The sequence below is a fragment of the Vespa velutina genome, chromosome 6, assembly GCF_912470025.1.
Source record: "Vespa velutina chromosome 6, iVesVel2.1, whole genome shotgun sequence".
Classification (NCBI taxonomy): Eukaryota; Metazoa; Arthropoda; class Insecta; order Hymenoptera; family Vespidae; genus Vespa; species Vespa velutina.
The window spans coordinates 7948721-7966221 of NC_062193.1; the positions used below are offsets into that span (position 1 = coordinate 7948721).

A 17501-nucleotide genomic window follows, 5' to 3' on the forward strand; every position below is an offset into this window, starting at 1 on the left:
TAAATAATGATCATTTAGTTTATTAAAATCTACATTCAACAAAGACTAAATAGAAATTGCTTTGTGTCCAAAAAGTGAACTATTTTTATATGTGAAACGAACATTAGATTACAGCCAATCAGAATCGTGGAAATTTTTTTGTCTGATTTATTTTCTTTGCCTTATAAATAAATTATTTTACATTAATTACATTAAAATCGTAAAACTAAACAAACAAGATGAATTTATTATACAAAAGGATAAATAATTTCCAGATCGATGGACTTAATTATTCCTAGATATATGTAAGCTCCCTTCCATATGTCCAACTCTATATTTTAACCTTATGGAAGAGAATTGGTATATAAATTGTTTACGCAAGTCTACTTTGATATATTCTAGTGAAACTTTGAATATAAGCTCAACATAATATTTTACATAACTGTTATGATCTGATAAAAGATTTTTAAGATAATATAATTCAATTATTTTATTATATAGGTAAGATACTCTTCAAATTTTTTCATAACTTCGTGTCACGTGTTAAAGATAGTTGTATATTTTGGAAAAAGTGTAAGGCTGCGAACACGTTTTAAGATGCGATTAAAAATACGTCTTACTCACATTTGCATAAGGCATAAATGCACCAATATTAAGGTTGATACACAAAATCATAAAAAAGTTGTCAAAAAAAGATTCATTTTACATAACAAAAAGTTGGAAAATATTAAAATTAATAGTAGTATCACCTTAACCTCTAACGATGTAATCTCTAATAACAATGATACTATTTACGATCAAAGTGATACGAATTTCATGGATTTCTCATCTTTATATTCATATAAAGAAAATCAAAATATATCTAAGAAATATTATGTTACAAATGAACCTAAAATACCTGACAATTTCGAACAAGCATTTTTATCTCCATATATGAAACCAAACTATTCATCAGAAAGTACACAAAATGATAATAATGGCGAACATAGAAAAGATATAGAAGAGGAAAATACAAAGCAAACTGTAAATGACAATAACAATGACAATATTCATAATATTACCAGATTTAATGAAATTAATATGCAAATGCTTTCTAAACCATTGCATGAGCATTTATTCAATAAAAATAAAAACCATGTATGTCTTTCTCAAGAAGAAATAGAAAATATAAAAAAAGATTTACATAAATATGGAATAAATACAGAAGATGTAAAGGCAATATCAGACGTTGATATATGTTTACCACCTTTGAAAGGGAAGGACTTGGAAGAACACTTTTATAATATTGCCATGGAACAAATCTTACCTTATCTAAAGATCATAAATAAAATTATTACTGATATACCAGAGATACCTTCAAAATGGTTGTTTCAAAAAGGTTGGACTAGATATACCAGTGATGGTGCAGAAAGTGTAAATTATCCTTTAGAAGATGCAATGATTTTAGACGTAGAAGTTTGTGTAAAAGAAGGTCCATTACCTACAATAGCTACAGCTGTTACAGAAAAAGCATGGTATGGATGGGTATCACCAACTCTTATAGAAAATGGAAAAAGTAATTTTGGTACTAATTATTTTACTTCCAATATGTTGATTCCTATAGAAAGTAATGCAGATGATAATGGTATAAAATTGAAGAATTCTCATAAAAAACCAAAGATCATTATAGGCCATAATGTTTCATATGATAGAACAAGAATAAAAGAACAATATTGGTTAAATTCTACTGGAACACGTTTTGTAGACACAATGTCATTACATATATGTGTCAGTGGACTTAATAGTTATCAGAGAGCAATTTTAAGAAGTGAAAAACAAAAACAGGATACCGAAAAATGGTTGAGCTATACTTCAACAAACAGTTTGAGTGAGGTACATAAACTTTATTGTGGAAAAAATATCAGCAAAGAAGAAAGAAATATATTTGTAGAAGGATCTTTGGATGATATAAGAAAACAATTTAATAATTTAATGTCTTATTGTGCTTCTGATGTATTGGCTACACATAATGTCTTTTGTAAATTATTTCCAATCTTTCAAGAAAGATTTCCGCATCCTGTTACATTCGCTGGAATGTTAGAGCTTAGTTGTACATATCTTCCAGTAAATTCCAATTGGCAAAGATATATAGAAGAATCAGAGTCTATTTATGAAGACTTAAATTATGAATCTAAGGTTATACTAACTAAAAGAGCAAATACTGTTTGTAAATTAATGCATAATGAAAAATATAAAGAGGATTTATGGATGTGGGATCAGGATTGGAGTACTCAAAATATTAAGATGAAAACTTCTTTGTCTACGACAAAGTTACAAGAGCTAAAAACCAAAGAAAATAATAATAAAGTAACTAGTGACATAAATTCAGAAACATATTTAACAGATGATGAAGACGAGGATCCCTTGGAAAAAGAATTTTCTTATCTAGAAGAAACAAAATACTTGTTACCAGTTAAACTACCATATATGGCTGGATATCCTGCTTGGTATAGAAAACTTTGTCCTAAAAAAACTGAAAATGAGGATGAAAATTGGGTACCTGGACCACAACATATAAGTACATCTACGCAGATTACTCCAAAACTTTTAAATTTAACATGGGAAAATTATCCTTTGCATTATATTAAGAAACATGGTTGGGGTATATTAGTACCATATAACAATGATCCAAATATTGAAACTATATTACCTCTAAAACAATTATTAAATCAATGTCCTTTACCAGAAACAACTAATTATCAAAGTTCTACAGATGATACAATGTTAATACTGAATAAAAAATTAGAAAACGATCTTTATAAAGCAGAATTTTGGAAATACAAGAGAAAAAGTACAACAGTTTATGATACTAAGTACAAAGGTACTGGAATTTGGTGCGATATTATTTTAGATAATTGTTGTTACTTCTTCAAATTACCACACAAAGATGGTATTAATTTCAATGTCGGTAATCCCTTGGCTAAAGACTTTTTGAACAAGTTTTCGGATAATGTACTTGCTGGATTAGATTCAAGTGCTACACAAATTTTGAAAATAGCAAGAAAGGTATCTTATTGGAGAAACAACAGAGACAGGATCATGTCCCAAATGGTTATCTGGTTTGAAAAGTATTGTTTGCCAAGTAGTTTAAAGAAATACAATACACAATTTGGTGCAATAGTTCCACAAGTAGTTGTCTGTGGAACATTAACAAGGCGAGCAGTAGAACCTACATGGATGACTGCTTCTAATGCACATGCCGAACGTATAGGCTCTGAATTACGATCCATGATACAAGCTCCACCAGGATATAACATAGTTGGTGCTGATGTTGACAGTCAAGAATTATGGATTGCATCAATCGTTGGAGATGCATATTATAAGAAAGTGCATGGAGCAACACCTTTTGGATGGATGACTTTAATAGGAAACAAATCAAATGGAACAGATATGCACAGTGTTACTGCAAAAGCTGTGGGAATATCTAGAGATCATGCAAAAATTATCAATTATGCAAGAATTTATGGTGCCGGGCAAAAGTTTGCTGAAAGATTGTTAAAACAATTTAATCCTACCATGACAGAAAGTAATGCCGTATCTAAATCTCGAAAAATGTTTGCTTTGACAAAGGGTAACAAAGTATATACATTGAAATCTGAGTATATTAACGAAGATTTGGAGGATAGACAATATACATCGTATGAAGCCATGAAGATAGCAAAATTTTTTCAAAAATCAGTTATGGAAATGTTTAACAAGAGTAAATGGGTTGGTGGTTCAGAATCAGCAATGTTTAATAGACTTGAGGAAATAGCTTGTAGTTCTAAACCTGTAACGCCATTTTTAAACTGTAGACTTAGTCGAGCATTAGAGTGTGAGGACGAAGAAGAAAAATATTTACCAACTAAAATTAATTGGGTAGTACAAAGTGGTGCAGTTGATTTTCTTCATTTAATGTTGGTTTCAATGAGATGGTTAATGCAAGATAATGCAAGGTTTTGTCTTTCTTTTCACGATGAAGTAAGATATTTAGTTCCATCACGATACAAATACAATGCTGCTCTTGCAATGCACGTAACAAATCTTATGACAAGATCTTTCTGTGCCTTGAGGCTTGGTATGAACGATTTACCAATGTCAGTAGCTTTTTTTGCATCTGTAGAAGTAGATACGGTTCTTCGAAAAGAATCAAGTCAAGATTGTAAAACACCATCAAATCCTCATGGACTTGAAAATGGATATAGTATCCCTGTTGGAGAAAGTTTAGATATATATGCAGCATTGGAAAAGTCTGATGGATCCTTAGGATCGTGGCATCGAACTAAACGTGATAAGAAAGATATCTAATATGATAAATAGAAAATGCAAAATAATTTAATTCAATTTAAAACGAGTTTAAGTTAATAAAAAAAAAATCGATCGAATCGAAATATTATATTTAGTTGAATCTTTAAATATGAATTTTATTTAATTATTATATTTTCAATCTATTACAGTCGCTATTTATAAATTATCAGAGTGAAAATGTCAAAAACAACAAAACGTAAACATGTTGTGAAGGAGGTGGAAGACTTAAGTATTCCAACAAAATCTCAATCCATCGTTAAAGTTGTCGAATCGCGCGGCAATAATCTCCATGAGATTGTAAACTCAGCTGGTGAACAATATCTTGTATCAATGCCAGTGAAATTTAGACGACACATTTGGATAAAAAGGGGAGACTTCGTATTAGTTGAACCCATTGCCGAAGGCGATAAGGTCAAAGCAGAGATAGTCAAGATATTAACACGAGTAAGTTTTTTCATTGTAGGTATATATGTAAATGCAATTAAAAATATAATACTTTTTTTTTTTTTTTTTTTTTTTTTTTGTCAAGGAACATATAAAATGGTACCATGTACAAAAATGTTGGCCATTGGAATTTGACGAAGTATTGAATAAAAAGGAATCTAAAAAAACGATAAAAGATAATAGTGACGAAGAAGAAGATAAAGAAGAGGAAGAACTTTTTGTAAATACAAATAGGATAACTTATGTTTCTGATAGATCAAGTGATTCGGACACAAGTTCTAATGAATCCGACTAGTAATTAATATAAGGTATTTTGTAAGACTTTATAAAAAAGTTGTATATAAATCGAATTTATTGTCGTCTCCAATTATTCAATTGACCAATCCAATTAAGAAATTATCTTATTTTATTACAATTAAATTATTTTATTAAATCTTATTTTATCTTACTTTATACTATCTTATTTTATTAAAATTATTATTCTATCATAAAAAAAAAAATTGCAAGATTCGTTTCACTATTTTGGCAATTGATAATTCTTCGATAATTGTTTAGAAAACAAAAATTGTTGAATGTATATGGTATAATAATCATTGTAGTTTTTCATAATTAGATTACATATACTACAAATTGAGCGTAATATAATATAATTTTTACCTTCATCTATTTAAAAAAATTAATCTACAATAAATTAATTAAAATCTAAATAAAATATTGGAAAATATTTTACGTCACGTTTTGTCTGAACTATAGAGTATTTTAAAACAGTTGCAAATTGCACATTTTATTATACGGCAATTGACGAAACAATTTTATATGAGAAAATAAAATATCTTATAAGATTAAGAAATGACGGTAGTATAGATAAGACTATGATATACTATAACGATACGAGGTATAATGCATAAATTAATCTTAGAAAGTTTATGTTATTTCGAATAAGAGAACTTATCTTTTATCGGCGAAATTAGAGAGATACATGATGACATTAAATGTTATCACTACCGATTATTAAAGTCAGTGTGTTTCCGCCTGTCGACGAAGATTGTGGGGGAATTCTATAACAAAAGCTTGCAAAGGGAAACGGTCACCTTCGATATTCTAATTGTTTGCAAACGCGACCATCATAACATTAGTTATTCCCAAGAATCTGTTTTTGGTCTTTCTTGATATACACAAGGAAATTTTGTTTATTAAATAACAATATAAAAAAAAATAAAAAAAAAAAAAGTAGAAAAGATTTATTTATTAAAAACGTGTCACGAGAGAATACGATCGAACGAATGTACAAGAGGATCATTTTACCGATAAAATGCAATTACTCATCAGTCCAATCGTCATCAAACGAAAAACAACGATGATATTAGAATTAAAAGTAGAAAAATAATATGATCATTCATGTTCGACAAGAAGACACATTGCCAGCTCGATAAGGATCTTTTTGAATTTGGATTTGCTGTTCTAACGAAAGCCTAATCCTTTTAACTTTCAAGTATCAACGACGTTACCAGTTTTCAAGTTAGAATGAAAAACACAGAGTGACATTCTCGAAGAATCTAATTTCATCCTACCGTTGTCATTGTGATATTCAAGGAAAATTTATTTGCCAAGATGGGTTGTGCAATTTTTGACGAAGACGGTTTTTGGACCAAGATGGATATAAAAAATATGACGGAAGCCGAATATCTTAATGAAATATTAGGTTCGAAATATCTCCCTATGAGTATGGTATTGCCTCTAACTACCGTTTATGTGGCAATTTTTGTGTCAGGAATTTTTGGTAATATCGCCACTTGTACGGTTATTGCAAAAAATACATCGATGCAAACTTCAACTAACTACTATCTCTTCAATTTGGCTATTTCCGACCTGACCCTACTTATACTCGGTAAGCTTTCTTTGCATCTTCCTTGATGGTGCATTTAAAAGAAAATTTTTCGCGTTACATAATAAGTCAACGTTAATAAAAATTAATTGAATCGCCGAGGTATATTACTTTTTCATTCTCTATCTATTGCCTATCTATCTTGATTTTGTACATTTTACGTCAAACGAATGACGATATTCATCGCTCGAGTTGCTTTACTCTAATTAAGAAGGGAAACATTTTGATGAATGATAATTTCTGATAATCGATTAAAACACGTTCGTGACAACGATAATGCGATTAGATTTTTAAGGTCGTGAACATTCGTAAAACTAAACGAGATAGTAAAGATTACAATGACGCAAATTCCTGATGCAGATCTTATTTTCTTTTATCGTTTTTTTTTTTTTTTCGAAGGAGAAAGATCGTTGAAAATTCAGATATTTTACAAATTGAGACGTTTGATTTCAATACGCGATACATTTTCCTCTCCTAAATGTGAAATGAAGATAACAGTTTTAAATTAATCTTAGCTTTGTGTGTGCTCTGTACACTCGCGATTTTATCTCGTCGGTGTCTTATTTATCGATAGTAAAGTTGCTTCTATTTACGTCATTACGAGACATCTCAAATCTCTGTCAAATTTGTATCATCAAATGAAAATTATCCTTAATACCAATTAGCTTGTACCATCATGTTAGCACTATTCGTTATTAGTAAAATATATACTATGTGTTTATCTACATAATGAAAGATTAAATTATTGGAGAAAAAAATTAATTTCACAAAAAATTCGAAAAAAATAATACAGAAAAATATCGATCAAAAATATATAATGCAAAATGATATTTTAATATTGGAATTTATCCGAAAATTGTAGGTTTGCCGAATGAACTCAGCGTATTCTGGCAACAATATCCATGGACTTTGGGAGTTGCACTTTGCAAGATTAGAGCATACGTGTCCGAAATGTAAGAGATCGATCTTCCCTCATTCACCATTTCCTTAACAATCTCTTATCTTAGTTTCTACATCTCTTTCGCAGGTCTTCTTACGTGTCAGTTCTCACGATAGTGGCTTTCTCCATGGAACGATATTTTGCCATTTGTCATCCCCTTCGTGTTTATACTATGAGTGGATTGAAAAGACCAATACGCTTTATTTTCGCCGCGTGGTCTATTGCTTTAGTATCAGCAATACCGTTCGCTATTTATACTAAAGTCAACTATGTCGAGTACCCTCCAAGTTAATAGAGCAATAATAGCTTGTATTTTGATTGTCGAAAAAGATATGATATTTCATATCTATTCTATTTTCTATAATAATACCTATATAAACTTAACACGTATTATTATATTGTTCAAAAGATTATAAGATATATATATATATATATATATATATATATATATGTATATATGAGAATAATAATTAATTTCAACATTTGTATGTACGTAGAATCAGGGAATTGTTCCGCCGAGTCAGCGATCTGCGCGATACTATCTAATAACATGCCGAATTTTCCGCTCTACGAGATAAGCTGCATCATCTTTTTCTTTTTACCGATGCTTGTTATTCTCGTTGTTTACACAAGGATGGGTTTGGAAATAAAAAGGAGTATGAGACATACGGTTGGACCGGTCATTCACAGCTCGATTCATGGAGAAACGCGACAGGTTCAATCTAGAAAATCCACCATTAGAATGTTAAGTACACATTGTCGTTCCTCTTATTAAAATTCTGAATTTAGAAATATAATGGAAGTATATGATACAAAAGATTATTTCTTTTTTATAGGTGTCGTCGTCGTCATGTTTTTTCTTTGTTGGGCACCCTTTCATGCTCAGAGATTGCTTTACGTTTATGCAAAGGATTCTGATTATTATCCTGATTTAAACGAATGGCTTTATATTTTGAGCGGATGCCTTTACTACTTCAGTACCACGGTAAATCCAATTCTTTATAATATGATGAGCGTAAAGTACAGAGAGGCTTTTAAGCAAACGATTTGCTGTAAACGGAAATTAAGGAAAAGCTGGACCATTAAGCCACCCGATCTTTGCCGATGCAAATCTAGCGAAGAACCTCATCTGCCACGTTTTAGGTGCTCAATGAGGTTTGTTCGATGATGAAAAAATAGTAAAAATAAGAATAAAATAAATGAACATAAAAAGAAATTAATTAATTAATAATAATATTAACATATCCTATATATATATATATATATAAATATTTTTTAAGGTATACATTTGGCCAGGCGAAAGAAGTCTTTCGATTTTCCTCAAATCGAGATCGAGTTGTTCGAGATAGATCTATGTGCAACCATTACGATGAAATTCGAAAGATTAGGAATCAGGATTCATCCAAATCTCTTCTAAATAACAATGGACATCCTATTGTGCAGGAACGGAGCAGTGAGGAAAGTACAACATCGAAAGAGATAGTGAAAGAATCGATCTCAACGGCCAGTAGTAGTTTCTGATAATGACTATGATCGTGTATTTTTATATTCGGCGAAGATTCTGATTCTTCTGTTTGCTTTAAGTTACTAGAAAAAAAATCTAGTTGTTAATTTTATTTATATACATATATACACATAAAGAAGTTAGCATTCGTTATTTTTTTTTTTTTTTTGGTTTCTTTGTATATTTTGTTAATGATGCTTCCAAAAATTTTTAAGTACAAAACTAAGTCAGTATTGATGAACGGTATGTCTTTTTTTTTTTTATTATTTTTTTTTTTTTATTAAATCAATCATTTAAAAAATATTTTATTATTATCTTTTTAATATTTGCTCTAACTACTATCAACATTATTATTAATTTTATTCGATAAAAAAAAAAAAAAAAAGAAAAAAAAACAAGAAAACATCCTTTGTAGTCTTTTTTATCAATCAATCAATTTAACGATAAATACTACGACAAAGACAGCTATGTTTTCTTAATTTAATATTACGGAATAACAAAGGAATCGTGTTTGTTACGGAAAATTATTTCTTTATTTTCTTTTGCCTTTCTTTTCACATTTATAATTTCTTTTCTTTGAAGCAGTCACTCTTCACAGCCAATCGAAGTTTTAGCAAAAGCCAAGCAAAACCATTAAGCTTTAACCCATTTAGTTTATATTCTCTCTCTCTCTCTCTCTCTCTCTCTCTCTCTCTCTCTCTCTCTCTCTCTCTCTCTCTCTCTCTCTCTCTCTCTCTCTCTCTCTCTCTCTCTTCCTTTTCTCTTCTGTTGCATGCAGAATATAGCATGTCATGCTTCACTGCCAATACATTTCAAAGTTTATCCGCTATATACCGAATCGCAAATTGTATATATTAATAACATGACATAAAACGTTTTCCACGTTTAATGCGGAGGAAAGCTGGAGAAGACACGTGAAATTTAAATACAAAAAATGATCGATCAATACCTTTCTGTCAAAATGATTGATCTTTGATTCGACGAACGATTTCGTATCAAATATCGATCTTGATTTATTATCAAATTAAACGAATAAAAAGACCATATTCTACATTTAAATACTAATGCATTAAGACGAATATTTATATTGTTTTAATATGCTTTTTGTTTTTCGTTAGATCAAGTCGATGAGATTTTCTTTCGATTAATATATTTTTTTATATATAATTCGCATTCGCGAAGGACATATGTATATACTTCGTTTTTTTTTTCTTTTATTTTTTTTTTTTTTTTTTTTCTTTTACAAAAAGTCAACTTCATTGTTATCAACGTTCTCATTAATTTCAAATCCTGTCGTATTGTCACAACTAAATTTTTGTCAAAATCTAACCTAAGCAATGTAACATATAGTCGATTGAATTTGTCATTTATTGAAAATGCTATGAAAGAAAACGTACGCTAAAAAAACATGAAGAACTCAATTTTTCCCGTACTTCTAATCCTTTTTAAAGGAATTGACAATAATCGAATCTATTTTGACAATATGCATTTGAATGCATGTTCCTGGATATTATCTTGCGATTACTTAAAAAACGCTTATTGCTATTGGTAATAACAATATACATCGTTAATAATTATCTTATTATTTTATAATATATTACCTTTAGATTTAGATGGAAAGAATTCAATTCTATTACAGACGTGAAAATGAATTCGCACGAAAATGAAGAAACTTTTCGATATTGGTATTTGGTAAATAAAATCTATCTCTCTTTCTTTCTCTTTCTCTCTCTCTCTATTTTCTTTTTTTTTTTTTTTTTTTTTTTATGTATATTTGTTTACAATCTAATCATAATATTGGAATCAACTTTAAATTTATTCTTATAGTTTTATATCTTCTCGAGAACGGACTGACCTTTACTAATCCCTTTATTTTCATACACCGCTCGTATGAGAATCCTAAATTCTCATTTTCTTCCATATTCATATGTTCGCAGCGTATTATGTTTTTTGTGAAAGAAGAAAGAGAAAAAAATTCGCACCGTGAAATTCAAGAGATCGTGCTGCAATTTGATTAATACGACTAAAGGGTGAATAATAGCGAGCAAAGTAATGATAATATTTATTTACAAAAATATTCATGCGTCTGTCTTTTTATTGATTAATAATTAATTCAAATTAGAAGAAAGAGAGAGAGAGAGAGAGAGAGAGAAAGAGAGAGAGAGAAACTATTGTTGTAAAATAACTCATGTACGAGAAAATCAATGATCGTTGATTTATCATACTTTGATGTACGTTTCGTACAATAAATTTTATAATTCGAAATTATAACAATTGATACCGTTAATCTTATACATAAAGATAAATTAACTCATTTACGTGCAAAATTAATATAGTACGCGATTTTGGGAAACTCTGAACAAAGTTTGTCCAAAGAGAATTATCAAAGTGTTGGATAAATCGATAAACGTTGCTAACATCTTCGAAATGAAATACTACTCTCGGTCATTACTTCCACATCATTTTATATAATTTTTCCAAATGAACCGACGATATCGTTGATTCTTAATCTTTGATAACATCGTTTTTTTGTAGCGAATGCAAAAAAATTCTATGATTACGTTTCACATATCTTATTTTTACTTCGGAAGTTAATATCTTGAATCGTTCTCGAACAGTCACAAAATAATTTTTATTATTTTATTTATAAAAGAAATAAATAATGAGAAAATTTATTAGCCGATAATATCTCGAAAAAAATTGATAAAATTGTCCCAAAGAAATCGGAATAATTCACTTGTTGAAATTCACGTGAAAAACTTTTGCAGCTTCTTCTTTATGTTCTCGTGATCGGCACGGTAATTCTACTTCTGGAACCTCAGTTTCAAGTTTTCAAGTCATCGTATAAAGGCGGTCACTTTCACGTAGATTGGTTTCAAATCCATTTACCTACATACGCGAGAGAAATGACTCCGGCTAGGAAAAGAAAAATTACTTATCTTCACTATAGGCAGTTTGTTTATAGTTCTCAAAAGGATGTGATACATTTTTTCCTGCGTAAAGATTTAAAGAAGAAGAAAGATTTAAATATCGAATGATCCTCGATCGAATTGTTCGAATGGCTTACGAATAATGACAAAAGTTCGCTAGAAATTTTTATAGTAAAATACGAGATGCAGAGTAGGAAAAAAATTTCATAATAAATTGTATCTTACGATACCATTGCATAATACGTATTATATTTAAAATGAATACGAAATAAGTAAGTCGAGAGAATGTCCCTAGGGTTTCAAAATTCATGAATACATTATAATATTATATTTTTATTACTTGCATTGAGTTCGCACGTTTACATCTTTATAGTTTTCTAAGAAGTTCGAAGAAACTTCTTTCTTCTTTAACAATTAATTCTAAAATAAAAATTCTTTTTCTTGATGCAATTATAGCTATCACCATATGGATGGTAATAAATAACTCGTTGGTACTTCAAATACGTGAAAAAAATTGGTATCAGCAGAGATTCCATCTAAAAACAACGTGTACGATTAACTCCACAGTTTGATTAATCGATCTATCACCATTAAAGTACGAGAGTTTGATAATCAATTGAAGTAATTTATTATCCTGTGGTAAACGTATATAATGTGTATTAAATAATACATTATATATGATCATCTGATATGTAACGCATTATATCTGATATCTGATACTGACGAATTTTTAGGATTACCGTACGATTTATTTATTTGCTCATTGTTTTGGATTTATTGTTATTGATTAAAAGGTATAATGATATTTATTACACAAACTCAAATTCGAGCTAATTCTTAATGAGAAGATTTTATAAGGATACGAATAAATGATATTACAGAAACGGATATTAAAATATTGAATAAAATAAATTGAAAAAAGAAAAGTCTCATGGATTTTGTCGCTAAGAACTAAGAATGATCGATTATTAGAATAATTTATTTAAGGAGAGTACCATGAATGCGCTTAACGTATCGTGACATGCGCGCAATTTTATTTACGAGTAAAATAGTTCAATTCGCAGACTCTCTTGAATTAAAGCTAAGGGTTGGATGCGTGGTAGATGGGGCGCGTAGGTAAGTCATACCAGTAGTGACTCGCTCAGTGTTCTCATCACTTGTTCGTGGGGTGTCGAGTAGAACGCTCTTAAATCGATTATATTTGATTCGCGTATCTTCGGACTATAATTTTTGAAAAATAAACAAATCATAAAGCTATGAATTTTCGTCTAGATATTCGTGATTCGGTTTCGTGATGATGTCACGAAAAAGTTTTTCAATGGAACGTGAATTTTAAATGGAATGTTAATTTGAAAAAATGAAACGATCGTGATCCAAACTGACGTAATTTCTTTCGAAATCAAATAAACGATGGATAATTTGGAAAAATTTGATTTATCGTTATTTTCGATGAAAGATTTTATTTATTCTATAATGTGTGTTCACGATGATTGAACAAATTATTATTAAATTGAGAAGGAAAAACTAAAAGAATTCTCTTTCTCTTCTTATTCATCCTCTTCGTTAATTCGATTAATTTATTCGCACAACAACAAGAGAAAAAAGAAACCCAATATTTAAGAGGCATGAATATATCAAGCCGTTACGCGTTACCTTTAACCAATTTCACAAAATTTATGAATCTGGATGAATCCGAATATTTGCAAAAGAAATTGGGTTCGAAGCATTTGCCGCTTCAACTTGTTTTACCTATTACTTTTGTTTACGTTATTATCTTCGTTACCGGCGTTTTCGGGAATATCATGACATGCATTGTTATTAAGAAGAAACCGATGATGCAAACCGCTACGAATTATTATCTCTTTAATTTGGCCATCTCGGATCTTCTTTTATTAGTTCTAGGTGAGTACTTCTATCTAAGAGTTTGTTTGTTTTAACTTTCACAAAATTCAAAGAATTTTGACGCTCTCAAATAGCCAACAAATTTCTATAGATATACATAAATGTTTATAGATACTGTAGATGTTTATAGATTTTGAAAAGAAATTTTAAGAATGATATGCATTCTTTTTTTTTTTTTTTGAAAATAAAACCACATAGATACCGAATATCATTATTTGAAATTTTTCATAAGCATTCCGTTATTTGATTTGAACATCGATTTGAACGGTATTGTTAAAGCTATCGTTAATGATATAGGAAGATGCGAGAGAAGAGTAAAATGATATATTTGCAAATGGGTTAGTATCGACAAAAAAAGAACGATTGAATAATACAAAATTACTGGCTATCAAAGGGTATAATTATATTATAAAATAGTCATACTTTCAATATACTATAAGCATTATATTAAGAATTTATTTATGAAATAAATCGCTCTTCAAATCTATTGGCAAAATAGATAGGTGCTGCTATAGATACAAAATAGATAGAGGATACTATAAAAATTCGAATCTCCATTTCTTACCAAAGAGAACTAAAAAGATTTATCGATTGTATGTGAAAATATATAAAGAAGATGCGTATGTATACACAAACGTAGATAAGCAATTTATCGTTTTTGGATAATATTTTAAGAAAGATAAATATATATATATATATATATATATATATATATATATATAATATGTATGTGCCTATGTATGCATGTGTATGGATACATAGATATATGTATGTATAAAATATAAAAATAACGACGTAAAGAAATTCTGAGACCGCATAGATTCCTTTCCATAATACCATATTTTTGACACCTCTTTTATCTTCTCCGAGCTAAGATGTGATCGATGAAAAATCACATCACGTATTATTCTTCGTATTATTATAACAAAATGATTGAATAAACGTTATTTTAATTAGAGAATTATAAAGATTCATTATGCAATGATAGGAATGATCTGAACAAAGCAAATAATAATAAGACGTCAATTAACCCTCCTAGGCTAAATCTTTATCCTTTGTTTCACAGGTTTACCCAATGAATTGAGTATATTCTGGGAACAATATCCATGGCAGTTAGGATTGTGCATGTGTAAATTGCGAGCTTTTGTATCCGAAATGTAAGAATGAAATTTGTTTAAGGGATTAACAATTATCTATTTCTTCAATTCTTCTATTTTTTTCCTTTCTTAAATCTTTTTAAGGTCATCTTACGCGTCGGTACTTACGATAGTGGCATTTTCCTTGGAAAGATATTTGGCGATTTGTCATCCATTGCATCTCTATACAATGAGCGGTTTAAAGAGACCTGTTAGATTCATTCTTGGAGTCTGGCTAGTGGCTTTGATCTTTGCAATACCATTTGCAGTTTACACCACTATCAATTACATCGAATATCCTCCAGGTGTTATTTCATTACAAGATATTTCATTCCTCATTATTGTATTTAACTTTTTTTCTTTTTTTTTTTTTTTTTTTCTTGATCGACGTTCAGAATCAGGAAGATACTCCGAGGATTCAGCAGTATGTGCGATGTTTTTACAAAACATGCCGGATTTTCCTCTTTACGAATTAAGCTGCTTGATATTCTTTCTCATTCCCATGATGTTCATAATGATTCTCTACGTACGAATGTGTCTCCGAATACAAAGAAACACGCTTGGTCGCAGTATCGAGGGTTCGGTCCACGGCGAAACGAGACAAGCACACTCACGGAAAGCTATCGTACGCATGCTTAGTAAGTAAGAGATCCATAATTCAAGAGTAATCTAATTTATAGTATATTTCGATGAATTATTTTAAATTATAAATTGTCTCACGTGTTCGACGATAGATAGCCAAAGTCAATATAAATAATGTGAAAAACAATGTGTAATAAGAAAAAAAGAAAATCGATTCTTCTTTCGGATCTCATTATTATACGTTCTTAATTAAAGTTATTGCAACTTGAAAAGTTTTGATGAAGTTTGAATACTACGTAACCAGCGATTTGACATGAACGTATTTCACCAAAGAAAGGAAACAATAATTATTTACCTTTCAAAGATTTATTTATTTTCGAAAGCAATTGAAGCGTCTTTTATTATCGTTTGTATAATTTTACGCGTTTCGATACTTTCATTTTTCACATGCTCTCATTTTCTTTTTTTATTTATTTATATTCAAAAAGTGTACAAAAATGAAATATAAAAGGATCCTCTGTACGTAATATATGTTTCAGTTGCCGTTGTGATAATGTTCTTCGTTTGCTGGGCACCATTTCATGCACAACGATTGCTTTACGTCTATCGAACGTCGTACTTCGACGATATAAATGAATGGTTGCATCCATTGAGTGGATGCCTTTATTACTTCAGTACAACCGTTAATCCGATTTTATATAATGTGATGAGCGCAAAATACAGGACAGCATTTAAAGAAACGTTATGGTGTTCGTCTGTCAATCTTTCTACGTCATCGGATGGTAATAATAGCGTCACAGTTTATGATTGTGAAACTGGAAAAGAATTTCGTATGATGCGTGTAAGGAGTTTTCGTTACAGAAGGAGTATCAAAAGGTAAAGAATCTATTTTATTTGTAAAAGAAAAAGGAAAGAAAACAAAAGGGAAGAGAAAGAAAAAAATAGAAAAAAAAAAAGAAAAAAAAAATGGAAAAAAAATCAAGTCGCACTTATATGTTTAAAAGTCGAACGAAAAAAATTTCTATCGATTTATTTTCAGATATGATTCGAGCGAACAGACAAACATCTTACAACGATCTTTAAGGAATAACGAGGACTACGGAAGAAGTTCACCGACCGAGACTTTTATCGACGATGATCCATCGATCATCGCATCGATAGAACTTAGGAGATCATCGCTGGTCGTACAATCGTATAACGGACGAACGAAATGTTGGACGACCAAAAAGGAAAGGGCCTCTTCAAAAGAAACGCACATTTGATCCGGGCCTTATTTTTTTAGACGAAAGGATTCGTTCGATAAGTTTATATCTACAAACGCGGGAAAATTAATGGAGATAGATAAATCAGATGAGGTCTTTTTTTGACTCCCTTCGATACTTCATATGAAAGATGATTTTCTTTTGATGGACCAATTTGATTTTTCTTTATGAATATAAAATTTCGTAAGGATATCACGTTTGTACAAGTTACGCTTGGATTTTTTCTAATAAAGACGAGGAACGATCAATTGAAATCTATTAAATTCTTGAGAATTGTTTATTTTCGTAGATTAAATTTTAAATACAAAAAAAATTAATGTACCTTTCATGCCCTTACATATGAATCGAAGAATAAACTGTATGTATACAATTTTTATTTATTATACCATTCAATAATCGTATATATATATATATGTACATATATACGATATTGTACTGTTCGTAATTTCACAATTGAATAGCAATCGTTTTTCACTTATAATTGTAATAGTAACATATCAAACGATAGAGTGAACTAAAGAATATTAAAAATTTACATTATCGTATAATAATCGAACTTGCACGTGCACGTAAATGTTTTATGCTGTAAATATACATTGCTTTTCTAACAA

General features: G+C 29.8%; 3 protein-coding genes across 3 annotated transcripts; all 3 read left to right on the forward strand.

The window, feature by feature from the left end:
* Positions 1-156: 156 nt before the first annotated feature.
* LOC124950119 (DNA polymerase subunit gamma-1, mitochondrial) lies at positions 157-4486 on the forward strand. Its single transcript, XM_047496383.1, has 3 exons — positions 157-284; positions 481-4285; positions 4455-4486. The coding sequence occupies exons 2-3, from the start codon at positions 577-579 to the stop codon at positions 4478-4480; spliced, it is 3735 nt and encodes a 1244-aa protein (XP_047352339.1). The 5' UTR covers positions 157-284; positions 481-576; the 3' UTR covers positions 4481-4486.
* On the forward strand, positions 4483-5099 carry LOC124950135 (probable RNA-binding protein EIF1AD). Its single transcript, XM_047496437.1, has 2 exons — positions 4483-4749; positions 4835-5099. The coding sequence occupies exons 1-2, from the start codon at positions 4483-4485 to the stop codon at positions 5042-5044; spliced, it is 477 nt and encodes a 158-aa protein (XP_047352393.1). The 3' UTR covers positions 5045-5099.
* Positions 5100-5209: 110 nt separating this feature from the next.
* On the forward strand, positions 5210-17356 carry LOC124949830. The gene is made up of 11 exons (XM_047495560.1): positions 5210-6637; positions 7497-7587; positions 7662-7861; positions 8072-8323; positions 8411-8729; positions 8855-9092; positions 13532-13910; positions 14977-15067; positions 15152-15684; positions 16168-16504; positions 16668-17356. Exons 1-11 carry the CDS (start codon positions 6361-6363, stop codon positions 16888-16890), a joined length of 2940 nt encoding a protein of 979 aa, XP_047351516.1. The 5' UTR covers positions 5210-6360; the 3' UTR covers positions 16891-17356.
* Positions 17357-17501: the final 145 nt, after the last annotated feature.